At 33.3% G+C, this 13,287-nt stretch overlaps 1 protein-coding gene across 4 annotated transcripts in view; it reads left to right on the forward strand.

Annotated features, from left to right (window-relative positions):
- Nucleotides 1–13,287, forward strand: part of SLC35F5 (solute carrier family 35 member F5) — a 39,730-nt gene that overhangs the window by 19,083 nt on the left and 7,360 nt on the right. Inside the window, exons 10-13 of one of the 4 annotated variants that reach the window (XR_009055207.1) lie at nt 521–606; nt 2,835–2,939; nt 3,117–3,260; nt 6,054–6,193. Coding sequence is in view for 2 of the 4 variants with exons in the window: in XM_057746891.1 (XP_057602874.1) it covers nt 521–606; nt 2,835–2,939; nt 6,054–6,213; nt 10,604–10,694 (442 nt within the window). In the remaining 2 variants the exon portion in view is untranslated. Of the gene's footprint in view, nt 1–105; nt 171–520; nt 607–2,834; nt 2,940–3,116; nt 3,261–6,053; nt 6,214–10,603; nt 10,695–13,287 lie in introns of those variants that run through there. The other 3 variants (XM_057746891.1, XM_057746892.1, XR_009055208.1) reach the window with 3 other exon arrangements.

Raw genomic sequence — 13,287 nt, forward strand, 5'->3', positions numbered from 1 at the left:
TTTAAATATTTAAGGATAGTTTTACTGTTAATTTCAATTTTACCGATGTGTTAGTGCCATTGCTAGGTTTATATGGGTTTTAATATTTGTATGTTTCCAAAAAAGATTGGAAGAGGGATGACAAGTTGGTCAATTTTTTCCTAATTGAAAGGCAGAAGATAGCATAGCAGGTAAGAGCACTGGACTCTGGAAATAGACTGCTTGCGTTTCAATCCTAGCTGTGTGATTTTGGTCAAGTTACTTCATTTCTTTGTGTGTTTTCTCATGTGTAAAATGGGAATGGTAATATTAATAATAATAATACTTTCCTTATAAGGTAATATTGGGCATTTTATGTGGATTAAAAGAGTTAATATAAGTATAGCGCTTATACTATACTGATAATATTATTAGATATTATTAATTAAATCATTAATCCTTTGATAGTGTTACCCAAAGTTGAGATTAGTCTTTATCACTTGTAAATTATTTTGATCTTTAAGCTTAGTCTTTTTAAGGAATTTATTATTTTACTCATCAGTAGTGACTATTCTCATCATAGCATTGGAGGCATTGTGCTGGTAAACCTGTCAGGGCCTGAAAAATCTGCTGGCAGAGACACAGTAGGTGAGTATCTGACTCTGCATTCTTCCTGTTAGAGTATACAAGAAAGTTCTGTGCATATCATCCTGCGTGTGCATGTACATGTGCATGCATACATACACACGGACACACACACACACACACACACACACACACAGTGGACACTAACAAGGCCTTTTTTTTTTTAACTTTTCCTTTGGAAATAATGTAAGAAAATTAAAGAATAGATTCTCTTAACTATTCACAATGTACATAACTGCAGTACAAGTTTAAAAATCAGGAATTAACAGTGATTACAATAATTTTTATTTAGTCTGTAGATCCTTTTCAAATTTCATCATTTTTTTCATTAATATTCTTTTTCAGTCCAAGATCATTTCTTGCATTGTCATGTCTCCTTAGTTTTCTTTAATTGGTACTATCCCTCAGTCTTTTTTTTGTCTTTCATAACTTTAACATTTTCAGAGGATACTGTCCACTTGTTTTGTAGAATGTCCTTCAATTTGAGTTTGTGTGATATTTCCTTATGGTTAAATTTGTGTTGTGCATTTTTTTTATGTTGTGCATTTTTGTTAAGAATAACATGGAAGTAATATTGTGTCCTGATAAGTGCATCATATCAGAGGCACATGATGTTGATTTGTCCCATTACTAGTGACATTAATTTTAAAGTGGTGTGTCAGGTTGCTCCAATGTAGTTACTGATTTTTGCCTCTGTAAGTAGTGATCATTTTGTAAGAGATACTGAAACTATGCATACATCCTGTCTGTCATGCTTGAACCTACTAATTTTGTCATTCACTTTTGATTCTTGCCTGAAACAGTTACTACTGTGATAAACACTTAGTTTTTGATCCATGGTCTAGATTTAACAAAAGATTAATCAGAATCCAGTTTAATTGGTTTCCTTCTGGTTACTTTATTTTTTATTTATTTTTTATAATTTATGTATTTATTTACTTGGCTGTGCTGGGTCTTAGTTGCAGCACACAGGATCTTCAATGTGGCATGTGGGATCTTTAGTTATGGCATGTGGGATCTTTAGTTATGGCATGTGGGATCTTTAGTTGCAGCATGTGGGCTCTTAGTTGCAGCATGTGGGATCTAGCTCCCTGACCAGGGATCAAACCCAGGCCCCCTGCATTGGGAGCGCGGAGTCTTAACTCCTGGACCACCAGGGAAGTCGCTCCTTCTGGATACTTTCTTTAGATATTTAAAATTTATTAAATACAACAATGCTTTCTAAACTATTCCTGGTTACTGCCCAGGGAGCTGTGTCTTGAACTACCTTACCTCCTTCTCACCCAGAGCAGCTCTGTATGTATAAAACAATGTATGTATTTGTTGTGTGTGTGTAAGAGATTTTGTTGACAGGCTTTCCCTTTGCCTTTTAAAGTTTAGTGGTAATAGTAATAATAAATAGATTTAATGAAACATTGGACTTTTGGGTAATTGATTAAAGTATTGAATATGGTCAACTGGCAGATAGCACCTTATACAGCTGTTTTTAAAGGCTTACTTAAATGTTCTTGAGAGCAAGTTAATATATTAAAGAGAATCGATATTTATTATGCACACATTGTGAGCCCTGCATTATGTTAGATATATTAGAACATTAAAAAGTACAAATTATGTGTTTGCAGTTCTCAAGGAGTTTTTGATTTTAATCAGTATATATAATGGACAAGATGAACACCCTAGAGAATAAAATAATGCTATACTTAACTACATAAGTTAAGTATTACATTGTCTAAAATAGAAGACAAATAGGATGGAAATTTTGCAGAGTAGAAAGAAATGCTTGGTGGCAGTCTTTGGAGGGGACTTTAATAAGGTCTTGAAGATGGTGGTAGACTATGTAGTAAAACTGATACATGCAGTGGGGAGAACAATGTAAACAAGAGCTTAGAAAGGGAAGGAAGCATTGTTAAGTTGGCTGTGTCAGGTGTCGTAATTGTTTATGTAAGGGAAGACAGGAAGTATGCATTTTAAAATTAAATACTAAAATGTTGGTAATATAACACGTATAACTGATTGGTTAGATCATTGAGGTGAATGTTTTTACATTTATTTGTTTATACTTTAAACTCCTTCCTGTATTCCTGGAGGATGTGGTTAAGGTAGGTTATACTTTATCTTTTCATACTTGAATACTCATTTCTTTAAAGAGGATCTGACTGTGTCAGATTTTAAGTAAGTGTGTGATGAATGAGTTAATGAACAAATGCTTTAAATTATCTTGATTTTTACAGGTTCCATTTGGTCTCTTGTTGGAGCCATGCTCTATGCTGTCTATATTGTTATGATCAAGAGAAAAGTAGACAGAGAAGATAAGTTGGATATTCCAATGTTCTTTGGTAAGAATATGTTTAACTTGTGAGGCTGAATGATTAACTTAGGGTTTCGTTTTTGATTTTTGGAGGGGATAGGGAAGCCTTTCTCCCCACTCCTCCAATATGATTCTTTAAAACTGTTAGACTTGAAAGATTATGAAGGCCAATCTCAGTGTTTTTCTCTTACCTTGTTCTGCATAGTTGTGCACCTGTGAGGAAACGCTCATTCCCTCAGTATGAGGTAAAGAAAGAAATTGCTTCTAACACCTTTTCCGAATTAATGTCTTCAGCCTGTGAATCAGATATTTTCCTCATTGATATGACAGGTTATGCCGTTATGAGCATGTGAGTGTATACCTGTTGTATTATACATTTTGTATTATATATTTTTGAATTGTTTGAAGCATAAGATTGGGGAAACTGCCCCAAGATGTTACGTATAATACTGTTTCACTCTATGTACTTATTTTTACTAAAAACTTAAAGGTTTTCCATTTGCACTTTAAGACTCAAGCTCTTTTATGACATAGATTTTCAAATTACCCAGTTATAGTTTCTGGCATCAATTCTTAATTTTGGTAAATACCTAATATGACTTATAAATTCTTCTTTGCCTAAAATCAGCTCAGTAAAGAACTTGTGATATCTGAGATTGCAAAAGAAGAGCACATTGACAAGATATCTTCCAAAAGATATCTGAATATCAATAGATAAGAAAGCCCGGTGATGAGAATTCAAAGTCCAGCTTACAGGGAACCAGGAGACCTGGACTCTAACTGTTATAACTTCATTTATCTCATATTTATCTGAAAGTGAGGAGACTGAACTAGGTTAGTAGCTGATTTATGGAGGATCCTGGGAAGATTGGAAGGAGGTGGAGTTGCATGTGTGAGTCTGGTTCTCAGACTCCTTTGCTGCTTCTGCTGAAGCAATTCTGCTTTGTTGGTTTTTTAGCATTATAGTTTACTTTGTAGAAATTATTTTTCTGCTAAAAATAGTTTGTATATATTCACCTGAAGATTAACAAAAATAATGCCTATGAAAAGCCACCAGACTGAGTGATCGCTCAAGTTCCTTTCAAGTAGAGAATTCAATAAGTATACCTTAAAAATGAAGATAATTTTAATGTCTTATTTTAAAATCATAGAAAATTCCATCTGGAATGGATTGAAATGTTAATATATTATGGTGTTCTTTTCTAAGATTGGCAGCTTTCAAGAAAAATTGCCTATTTACTCTTACTGGAGACTAGCACACACAGATGTATAACTTGATTGATCTTCTTCACATGTGCCATGATGTGGAGAGCAACGGGAATTTGACGTGGGCTTCAGAATAGGCAGGATTGGAGAAGTAGTTAGGGTTGGGACACGGAGAGTTCTTTCAGCATTCGGGGTGTGAGCAGAGCATAGCAGGGAACAGTGAGTGGATCCATTGTGCTGGAGTGTTCACTTTAGGGAAGAGCAGAAGCGTCTGTGGCTGTGTACTGGAGGGTCTGGAGAACAGGTGAAGTGATTTGGATCTTTTATCTCTAGATCCGAAGGTTGTTACTTAATGTGGGATTTCATAGGCTTCATAGTTCAGGGAATAGAAAAGAGATTTGGTTCTTGATAATGCCAAATTTTGGTATTTTAATTAGAACAACTTTTTAATATTATGCAAGCCTTCTGTATATGTGTTGTGTTGTTTACTTTTATTTTTATCACTAGGTGTCGTAAGTTGGGTTTCCTAGAAGCAGGGTATGAGACAGGGATTTGGTGTGGGAGATTCATTAAAGGGGTGCTCTGCAGTAAAGACTGGCAAGGGAGTGAGAGAAGCAGAATAGAGAAGGGGAGAGAACCACGTGATCTCAGGTACAGTTGAGGTTTGGCCCAGCTTGTTGCAGGTCCCTGGGCAGGGGACCCAGGGGGAGCAGGAGCTGGAGTGGGTAATGTGTCTGTGCACTCCTCAGAGTCATCCTCGCCTAGAGCCATTAGGGTTTAGCTGCACAGGGTGTGGAGTGGGAAGGGGTGGAAACTTCCTGGGAAAGGCAGACTAGGTTGCTCTCCAAGACAGTCCTTCAGAGAAGGCAGGTACTGTGAGTCGTAAGCAGCAGATAGAGAGTGGGTGCTCCAGCCCTATTAAGATTTAACTAGTCATCCTAAATACTAGTTTATTATTTAGCAACAAATATAAATACGTACCTACTGTAATTTAATTTTCTTTTAGGAAAGTATAGTTACTTCTGGGTCTCATAGTGGAATTGTGATGTTAAACTATATAGAAAGTCCAATAAAAACTACTATAAAGTTATATTCTTTACATTCACATATATGTATTCATATAATTTCTATAATAAAAATAGCTAGCCTTTATTAACTGTTTACTGTGTGTCATGTACTGTGCTATATTTTATGTGTTCGTCTAAACTTCCTAGTAACCTAATTAAATATTATTTTACACTTATAGATTGGAAAACTGAGGTTTACAAGAGGTTGAGCATCTTGCCTAAAGTTTGCCAAAGGATTACAGTGCTAATAATGAATGGTAGAGCTGGGATTGGAACCCAGGGCAATCAGACTGCAGAACACACACTTAACCACTAGATGTTATAGCTTTCCTTTACACATAGCCCATGCTTAGTTCATACTTGAATAGCTATTGGTATATGTGTGTAATCTCACAGTCTAGCTTATGAGCTCTTGGGAAGGCAGGAAGCAAGAATTTTACCTTCTTCTGAAACCTTCCTCCATTATTCTTAGCATAGCACAGGTGCTTTAAACATAAATACGAGTTGAATCAGAGAGTAAACCGTCTAGTTCCTCTTAATAATTAGGCTGAATACATACACACGCGTACCCCCCCCCCCCCCCAGTTATTTCTTTAAGTTTTAGGACATCGTATTATTATAATCTAAGGTTAACAACCCTTCTTTTTGAATTGTTGTGTTTTATTCTGCAGTAGTTGCTCCATGCAATGGGGATAGTTGAACCTTGAAGACTCAGTGATCACTTACTTAAAAGTAACAGAAATTTCAGTTAAGGAAAACTGTTGAAGCCCTTTGTACAAAATCTAATGTTTTCTGATTGTAGAGTTATAAGTTTAGAAAATTGAAATAAATGACAGTTACTAACTTTTGTCTCTTTTATACGTATTTAGGTTTTGTAGGTCTCTTTAATCTGCTGCTCTTATGGCCAGGTTTCTTTTTACTTCATTATACTGGATTTGAGGACTTTGAGTTTCCCAATAAAGTAGTATTAATGTGCATTATCATTAATGGCCTTATTGGAACAGTGCTCTCAGAGTTCCTGTGGTTGTGGTATGTACTATTTTTTACCCTATGATTTATTAGTTATGACTCTATTGACTTTTGGCTAGTTTAAGCATTTCTATTTCTTCTGTCTTCTGATGGCCCCTCCTGTGCACCTTCCCACCCCACACACTTACAACTTAATACAGTTGTAAGGAACTGTATTAGAGCAGGAATTCCATTAGAGCAAGAACTGTGTTTTGTTTTTTAATTTCTGTGTACCCATTGCATAGAGTAGTGGCTTGCACATAGAAGAAGCTCATATATATTTGTTGAATGAATAAATGAATATGATTGATCTAAATTTATAGAACTGGTTTAGAAAGTAGAGTGTTACGCAAATTAAAGGCATTGTTATCTAATGGACATTCACATTTAGGAGACGTGTATCCCAGGTATGAATAAATGAATTCTAAGTGAGAATCTGGGGACTTTGCTTATTCAGGAGACTTTAGAATGTCATAGACTCTTTTGTTTTGTTTATTCTCAGGACTTTTCATATGAGTGAGGCAGATATGTAAACCCTAAGCTCTGATTAACTTGAGATTTTAACATAGTTTGATATGTTGTAATATCAACTATGTTGATATATGATAATCTTAAAATAGTTGAATAACAACATCATATGTGGAGTTTAAGAAAATGTTCAGATATAGAGCTTAATACTTAGTCCTGTTTCTGTCTAATATGAATTTAAAAAGAAACACAAATTGCACTTAAACTTCTAAATGAATTTTATTGTATACCACTTAAGACTACTAACTAGTTTTTCTTTGCAAAAGACTGCAACAAAAATAGCCTTTTCCATGAAGTCTTTCTTTTTTTTTTTTTTTTTTCCCATGAAGTCTTTCTTAATGCTCTGCATACACTTCTCTCCCCTCTCCCAGTAGGGAAATATCTCTATTTTTTTGATATCATCCATGCTTCCTTTCATGTAGTACTTAAAGGTTTATGTTGTATTGTAGTAATTTATGTAATTATCTTAAATTCTTATGCTGATCTAAAACTCTTTGGTATCAAAATCTACTTGCTCATTTTGTACAAGTTATTTTAGGTGCTCTTTTTTTTTTAACCAAAAAGAATTACATATTTTATTTTATATATTAATATATAGGATATGTCTCTTATTCTTTTGTTCTGTCATTTCTCTTGCCTCTTTCCACTCTTGGTTCCAGGCAGATGAAACTACATACTGGTAGTGTTTTGACTGAACTTAGTTGAACCTTAAGGAATTGTTGATATTCAGCCATTTTCGATGGCAATTTCTTAGGTAGGGTTCAACCCAGTGAGCCATATGCTTTAAACAATTATGCACTCAATGTACTTTAATAAAAGTTTGTATTCTCTAATTTTCTAAGTTTAGTTTAAATTTAGAAAATTTCAAAGTAAGGAGTTTTTACATATTTGAAAGAAGTAATTTAAAAAAATTTTTGGATATTAGACTAGAGAAGCGTTTAGTATGGTTCATATTACACTGAGACTCATAGTATGGACTATGGACTATGCCATTTACAAATATTAAAACACTCTTTCTTTATTGAGAGCTTTATTTTTAATAAATATATACAATAGAGTTTCATTATGTCAGCAGATTTTTGATGTAGGCTTTGAGGATGAATGAATATGAGTTGTGACATATGTGGTCTCTATTATGTGAGCTTTTTCTGAGTTTGCACCCTTGAAAATTTTATAGTTAAAGAAATAATAAATGACATGTTTTGAAATATTTTATTCTTTTTCTATTTAACTTTTATAAAATTAAGAGAGTAATACATACAAAAGTGCACAAAACAGATTACAGTGTAAAAATAATCTCCTTTCTACCCCAAATCTTCATTTCTTTTCCCCAGATGCAACCACTATTAACTTATAAGCCTTCTACAAAATTGTCTATACATAACAGAAGTGTGTATCAGTCTCTTAATCCTCCCTCCTCCGGTTTGTTTTATTTTTAACATACAGGCTATGGATATCATTCTATACTTTGCTTTTTTCAAACAAATTGTTATCCTGTAAATCTTTACGTATCAGCCACTAGATTCATTTTTTTTAAAGCCTGTGTAGTATTCTAATCTGTTATGCTCCAATCCATTATGTAACATAATGCATTTAATGTAATGTGTTTTACCTGTTCCTTGAGAGACATTTTAGTTTGTAGTCTTTTGCTTTATAAATAATATGGCATTGAACATCCTCATATATGTTTTTGCACATACATGTAAGTATTCTATAGGATAAATACTGAAAAGAGTGAATCAAACATGTGGACTTTAGATTTTGATAGAGAATTGCAAATTTATTCTCCACAGAAGGAACACAATTTATATTCCCAACTGTGTATATGAGTGTTTATTGTTGAATAGTTAAACTGGACACTCAAAGTCATATATTATGATCAAAGCTATGTTTATCCTTACCTGAGATAGATTTTCCAGGGGACCTCAAAAAGGTTTATTTTTCAGATATACTTCTACAGTCAAGCATTTAAGAGTATTTATGGTAACAACTCAGTAGCAGTAAGTTAATTGTAATGAAACAAGCTTCATATCCCTTAAATTCTAGGTGTTGTTGGTAACTCAGAACACTTGTAAGGAGGTTATCTATATATTTTATACCTTTTAGATCATAAAAATAGTTAAATCAGAAGTCATAATCTTTGTATGTATTGATTTCTTTTTAGGAAGGCAAGATTATCGTATGTTAGCTATAAATAGACAACAAATTCAGCATATATAATCAAGTGCTGAGAAGTATACTAAAGATTTAAAAATGCAGTTGTGAATTTTTTTGGAAATTAAAGATGTGTACTTGTCACTCATTGTTTATTTGAAAAAAATTTTTAAGTGCACTAACTCCTTATACTGTACCGCTAGTATAGATGTGAGGTTATCCACCTACTTCTCTGTCTCAGCATTTCCCGGAGTGTGTTGAATGAATAATAGATCAAATAGGGAATTCCCTGGTGCTTAGGACTCTGTGCTTCCACTGAAGGGAACACAGGTTAGATTCCTGGTTGGGCAACTAAGATCCCGCATGCCTTGCAGCTCGGTAGGTAGGTAGGTAGGTAGATAGAAAGGATTCAGCCATCAGCTAAATTGGGAAAAGCTGGTATAAGTCAAAAAGGTTTTAATACTTCATCTTACACTTGGTGTGATTGTACTTTGCACTATAAATCTTTAAGAACATACACTGCATAAAAAAAAAAAAACCCCAAGTAATTCCCTGGTGTTCAAGTAGGACTCAGCGCTTTCACTGCCAGGGCCCCAGTTTGATCCCTGGTCCAAGAACTAAGACCCCACAAGCTGTGCAGTGCGGCCAAAAAATAAATACATACATACATACATACATAAATATTTTAAAAATTAAAAAAAACTATATTTGATCCCTGAACCCTCTTTTCACAGAGCAGCTCATGAATAGTGGGCTGACACTTGAGTTTTCTTTACCACATCAATAAGAACTAATCGTCAAGCCTCTGTTATTCAAAGTTCAAGTGACACTTTATCAAGAGATAGCCTCTTTTATTGTAGGACAGCATTGTTAATCCTAACATACACTGAGCTAGAATTTACTAGTCTATAATTTCCACGGGTCTGTTGTCCTAATTATATACATTATAGTTTTATCATTTTCTTCTTATACACCCAAATTATTAGTCTGTATAATAGTGCCTTATCTATTCAATATAATGCTTTTCTTCATTTTTTTTCCTTCAACTAAATAAAATTATATGCAATTGGTATGTCAAAATTTGATACCAACATTGATAGTTCAAGGTAAAAATAAAATGAAGAGCTTAGGTTTTGGTTAGGACAATTGCTAGAAGAATGAAGAACAACAAGGAATATCCCTAAAAATACTTATTTCTTTCCTATATTAAGCCAAACAAAAGAGCAACACACATCTAAAGACTGTTTTAGTTTTAAATGAGGGTGAGATATTTTTATTTTAATGGCAGACTCAGCCGTTGGCTTATCACTTCCTTAAAGTCTGTGTTATGAGGCATTGTCCTGAAATTTTAATATAAGCTGTTTCCTTTGTTAGCTAAGTATCATTATCATAAAACTATAAGAACTCTTTTGACAGTTTTATAAAAAATATTAATAAAATATAAGTTATACATCCAAAGTTGAAAGACGTCTGTGAGCAGATCTAGAAAATAGCATAAAGTGTTTGGAAATTTGTATACTTATATACTGGATTTTTAATATTTAAAGATAAACTTTAAGAATCATCTTAGGAACTTTATTTTTTATTATGTCTTAGTCCATCCTAAGCTTTTACTTTTGCTCCTGATCTCTCTCACCTATATTGTAAGATAGATAGTTTTTGATCATTGTTTTTTTGGTTCTTTTACTTCTTTTATATGGAGATGTATATTTTCTTTTTTTCTTTTTAGGGGCTGCTTTCTTACCTCATCATTGATCGGCACACTTGCACTAAGCCTTACAATACCTCTGTCCATCATAGCTGACATGTGTATGCAAAAGGTAAGACAAACTATTAGATAATTTAAGTATATTATTAAAACAGAGCTAATGAAAGGTAAGGAATATGACTAAATTATAAATATGACTATAAATAATACTTGACGCCTTCTCTTCTAAGCTCTTTTACTACATGGAGATACAAAAGGTACCAAAGAAATGGATAATCTGTTGCATTTTTAGCCTTTCAATTTTTTTCCTTTATTTCTAAATTAAGGGCTGTGTCTTTATATGTAATTCTCCAGTTTGGGAGAATTATGTTCCAAGTGTTCTTGGTAAGCCAGTGATATGAGATGGGTATATTTTATCATATAAATACTAGTGTTTTTGATTTCTAAGATAGACTCCAAAAGATTTCTTAATACTATGTTAATACTCCCATGGATGTGAGCAGTAATGTCATTTCTCAGCAAATGCTCACTTCTCTCTGGACTCAACAGGGCAGGTGCTCCTTCCCTTTTCTGTGAAGTCCTGGTCTGGGTGCAGCAGGGGTTCTTGTGATAAATACTGGCCATGATAACATTGCAGAAAAGAGACTTGGGTAGGGGGTTCCCTTCCAGCAGCCTGAAGGGAGAGGTTTCTTTAGTGCTTCTAGGGGTACTAGGGAGAAAAAAGGTGTGCCATTGGCTAACACTAAAAGATGTGTAGCCTTTTATCACTCAGTTCAATGTTTATAAGCTTTTAATGCCAAGTATTAAATAACAAAATGATGTGTGTGTGTGTGTGGTTTGGTTTAATATAATTTGAAGAAGTACTTAAAAGCCCAAAGGCTTATAATGTGTAGACGTTACAATCAGAGTTTTATTTTTCTGTAGATTTTTGTGCAGTTTTTAGGATAAAGGCAAAATACTCTGTGATATGTATCTTCTTTATTTAAAAAACGATCCTGTGATATTTTATTTTGTTTTATGGTTTGATAAATTCTTATTTATTTGTTATGGTTAAGAATGGAAATCTGTGTAATTGAGAATTAATTATCTTACATATACCATGCATTTTCAAAGAATGTGAATATTATAAAATATATACAACAGTAAAGTCATACATCATTAAATTCTTTTATAGATTTAAATAATATCTAGGTCTTTCCACATCTCGGGGTCATAATCTTGAATATTGACCAAAAGTATTTTAGTGAAACTAGGGAAGTACTGCTTATTAGAGGATTTTGGTAGATTGCTGTGTAAATGAACTTTACCATACTGATATCTGGAAAACGTCAGCTTTTTTGCAGATTGGAAAAATAAAAATTGCAGGTAAATTTTAGGGAATTTTTTTTAAAAGAACTGTAACGGGGATTTAATTTTATTAAATGATTGTGTAATTTGTTCAAATATTTTAAGATGAAGGCAAAACACAAGGGAAAATGTATCTATATATAATTGATTAGAAAAACATACCAACAGTCATGTCTTGGTTGTCTTTGCGTCAAGAATTAGGCAGTCAGTTAAATGAGTAGACTGGGCCTTTAGTGGGAATTGAGGGCAGGAAGGTACCTTCTGGAGAAAGTAGCAGCGTATGCCCCAGAGCTACAATAGAAACATGGCAGGAGAGACGTACTTTCCTGCGATTTTTTTTATTCTAATAGCCAATCATATTTATATATAGTTTCTGAAATTTTAGCAGTTGTCAACTTTATTTGTTGTGCTTAAAATATATTTTTTTTAACCTATTGACATTTGGTATAATAGGAAGCATCCCTAATTGTTTTCAGGTTTGTATTCAGATATATTAAAGAATTAGACTGTTTATTTAGGCAGTTTTCATAATAAATTGTCTTCATTTAAAAAAATTGCCTTCATAGCTTGTTGGAAATCAAATTAAAAGTTTTTTTTTTATTATTCGACAACATATTAACTGCATTGTTAAAAGTGAACTTTGCCTTTAAGAGTCATCTAGAGGTTTACCTACCTTTATAAAGTTTGCTTTTTTCAGTTATAAAATAGGGTTTTTAGTTGAATATTCATGAAATCATTCTATCAACTATATCTGCATTTTTAACTCTCATTAGTCATAAGTTTTTTTATATTTTTTCTGTTCTTGGGTCATTTAAGTTCATCATGGTTTTTCTAGAGTATTAAATATTCTGGCAAATATTCCAAGAATATGTCATACCAATACTTTGATAACAGTGTGAAGGCTTTTTACTGCTGGGTGTTCTTATCCTGACTCAGCTTGTGTGTCTGAACCATACAAGCAGAACGTACATGTTAAAAGTTGTCAGTGGTTTTTCTTACGTTATGCATTATGAGTTCCTCTTAAAAAAAAAAAAAAAATTCTCACAAAACCCCTTTACTCTGGCTAATGGTGGTATGAAATGGAATAGTATGTTTCCCACCAGAGTGAGTCTTGCCTTTGATTCTAAACTTCATTTTTTTAATGCTTAGAGAAGGCAAGCAGTTTTTCTTCCCTATTTTAAAGTTAGGAGTTACTGTTTTCGTCATTATTTTGAAATCTAACCACTAGTGTGTTGCAGCTAAGTCTCAATAGTTAATCAGTGCAGGCCTTTTTTAACAATTGGTTTTGATCCTTTGTTGAATCTAGATGGTAAAGGAAAGTATGATTTTTTTTTTTTGGTAACTTTATGGCATCTCAT

This window comes from Hippopotamus amphibius, chromosome 8 (genome assembly GCF_030028045.1).
Source record: "Hippopotamus amphibius kiboko isolate mHipAmp2 chromosome 8, mHipAmp2.hap2, whole genome shotgun sequence".
NCBI classification, from domain to species: Eukaryota; Metazoa; Chordata; class Mammalia; order Artiodactyla; family Hippopotamidae; genus Hippopotamus; species Hippopotamus amphibius.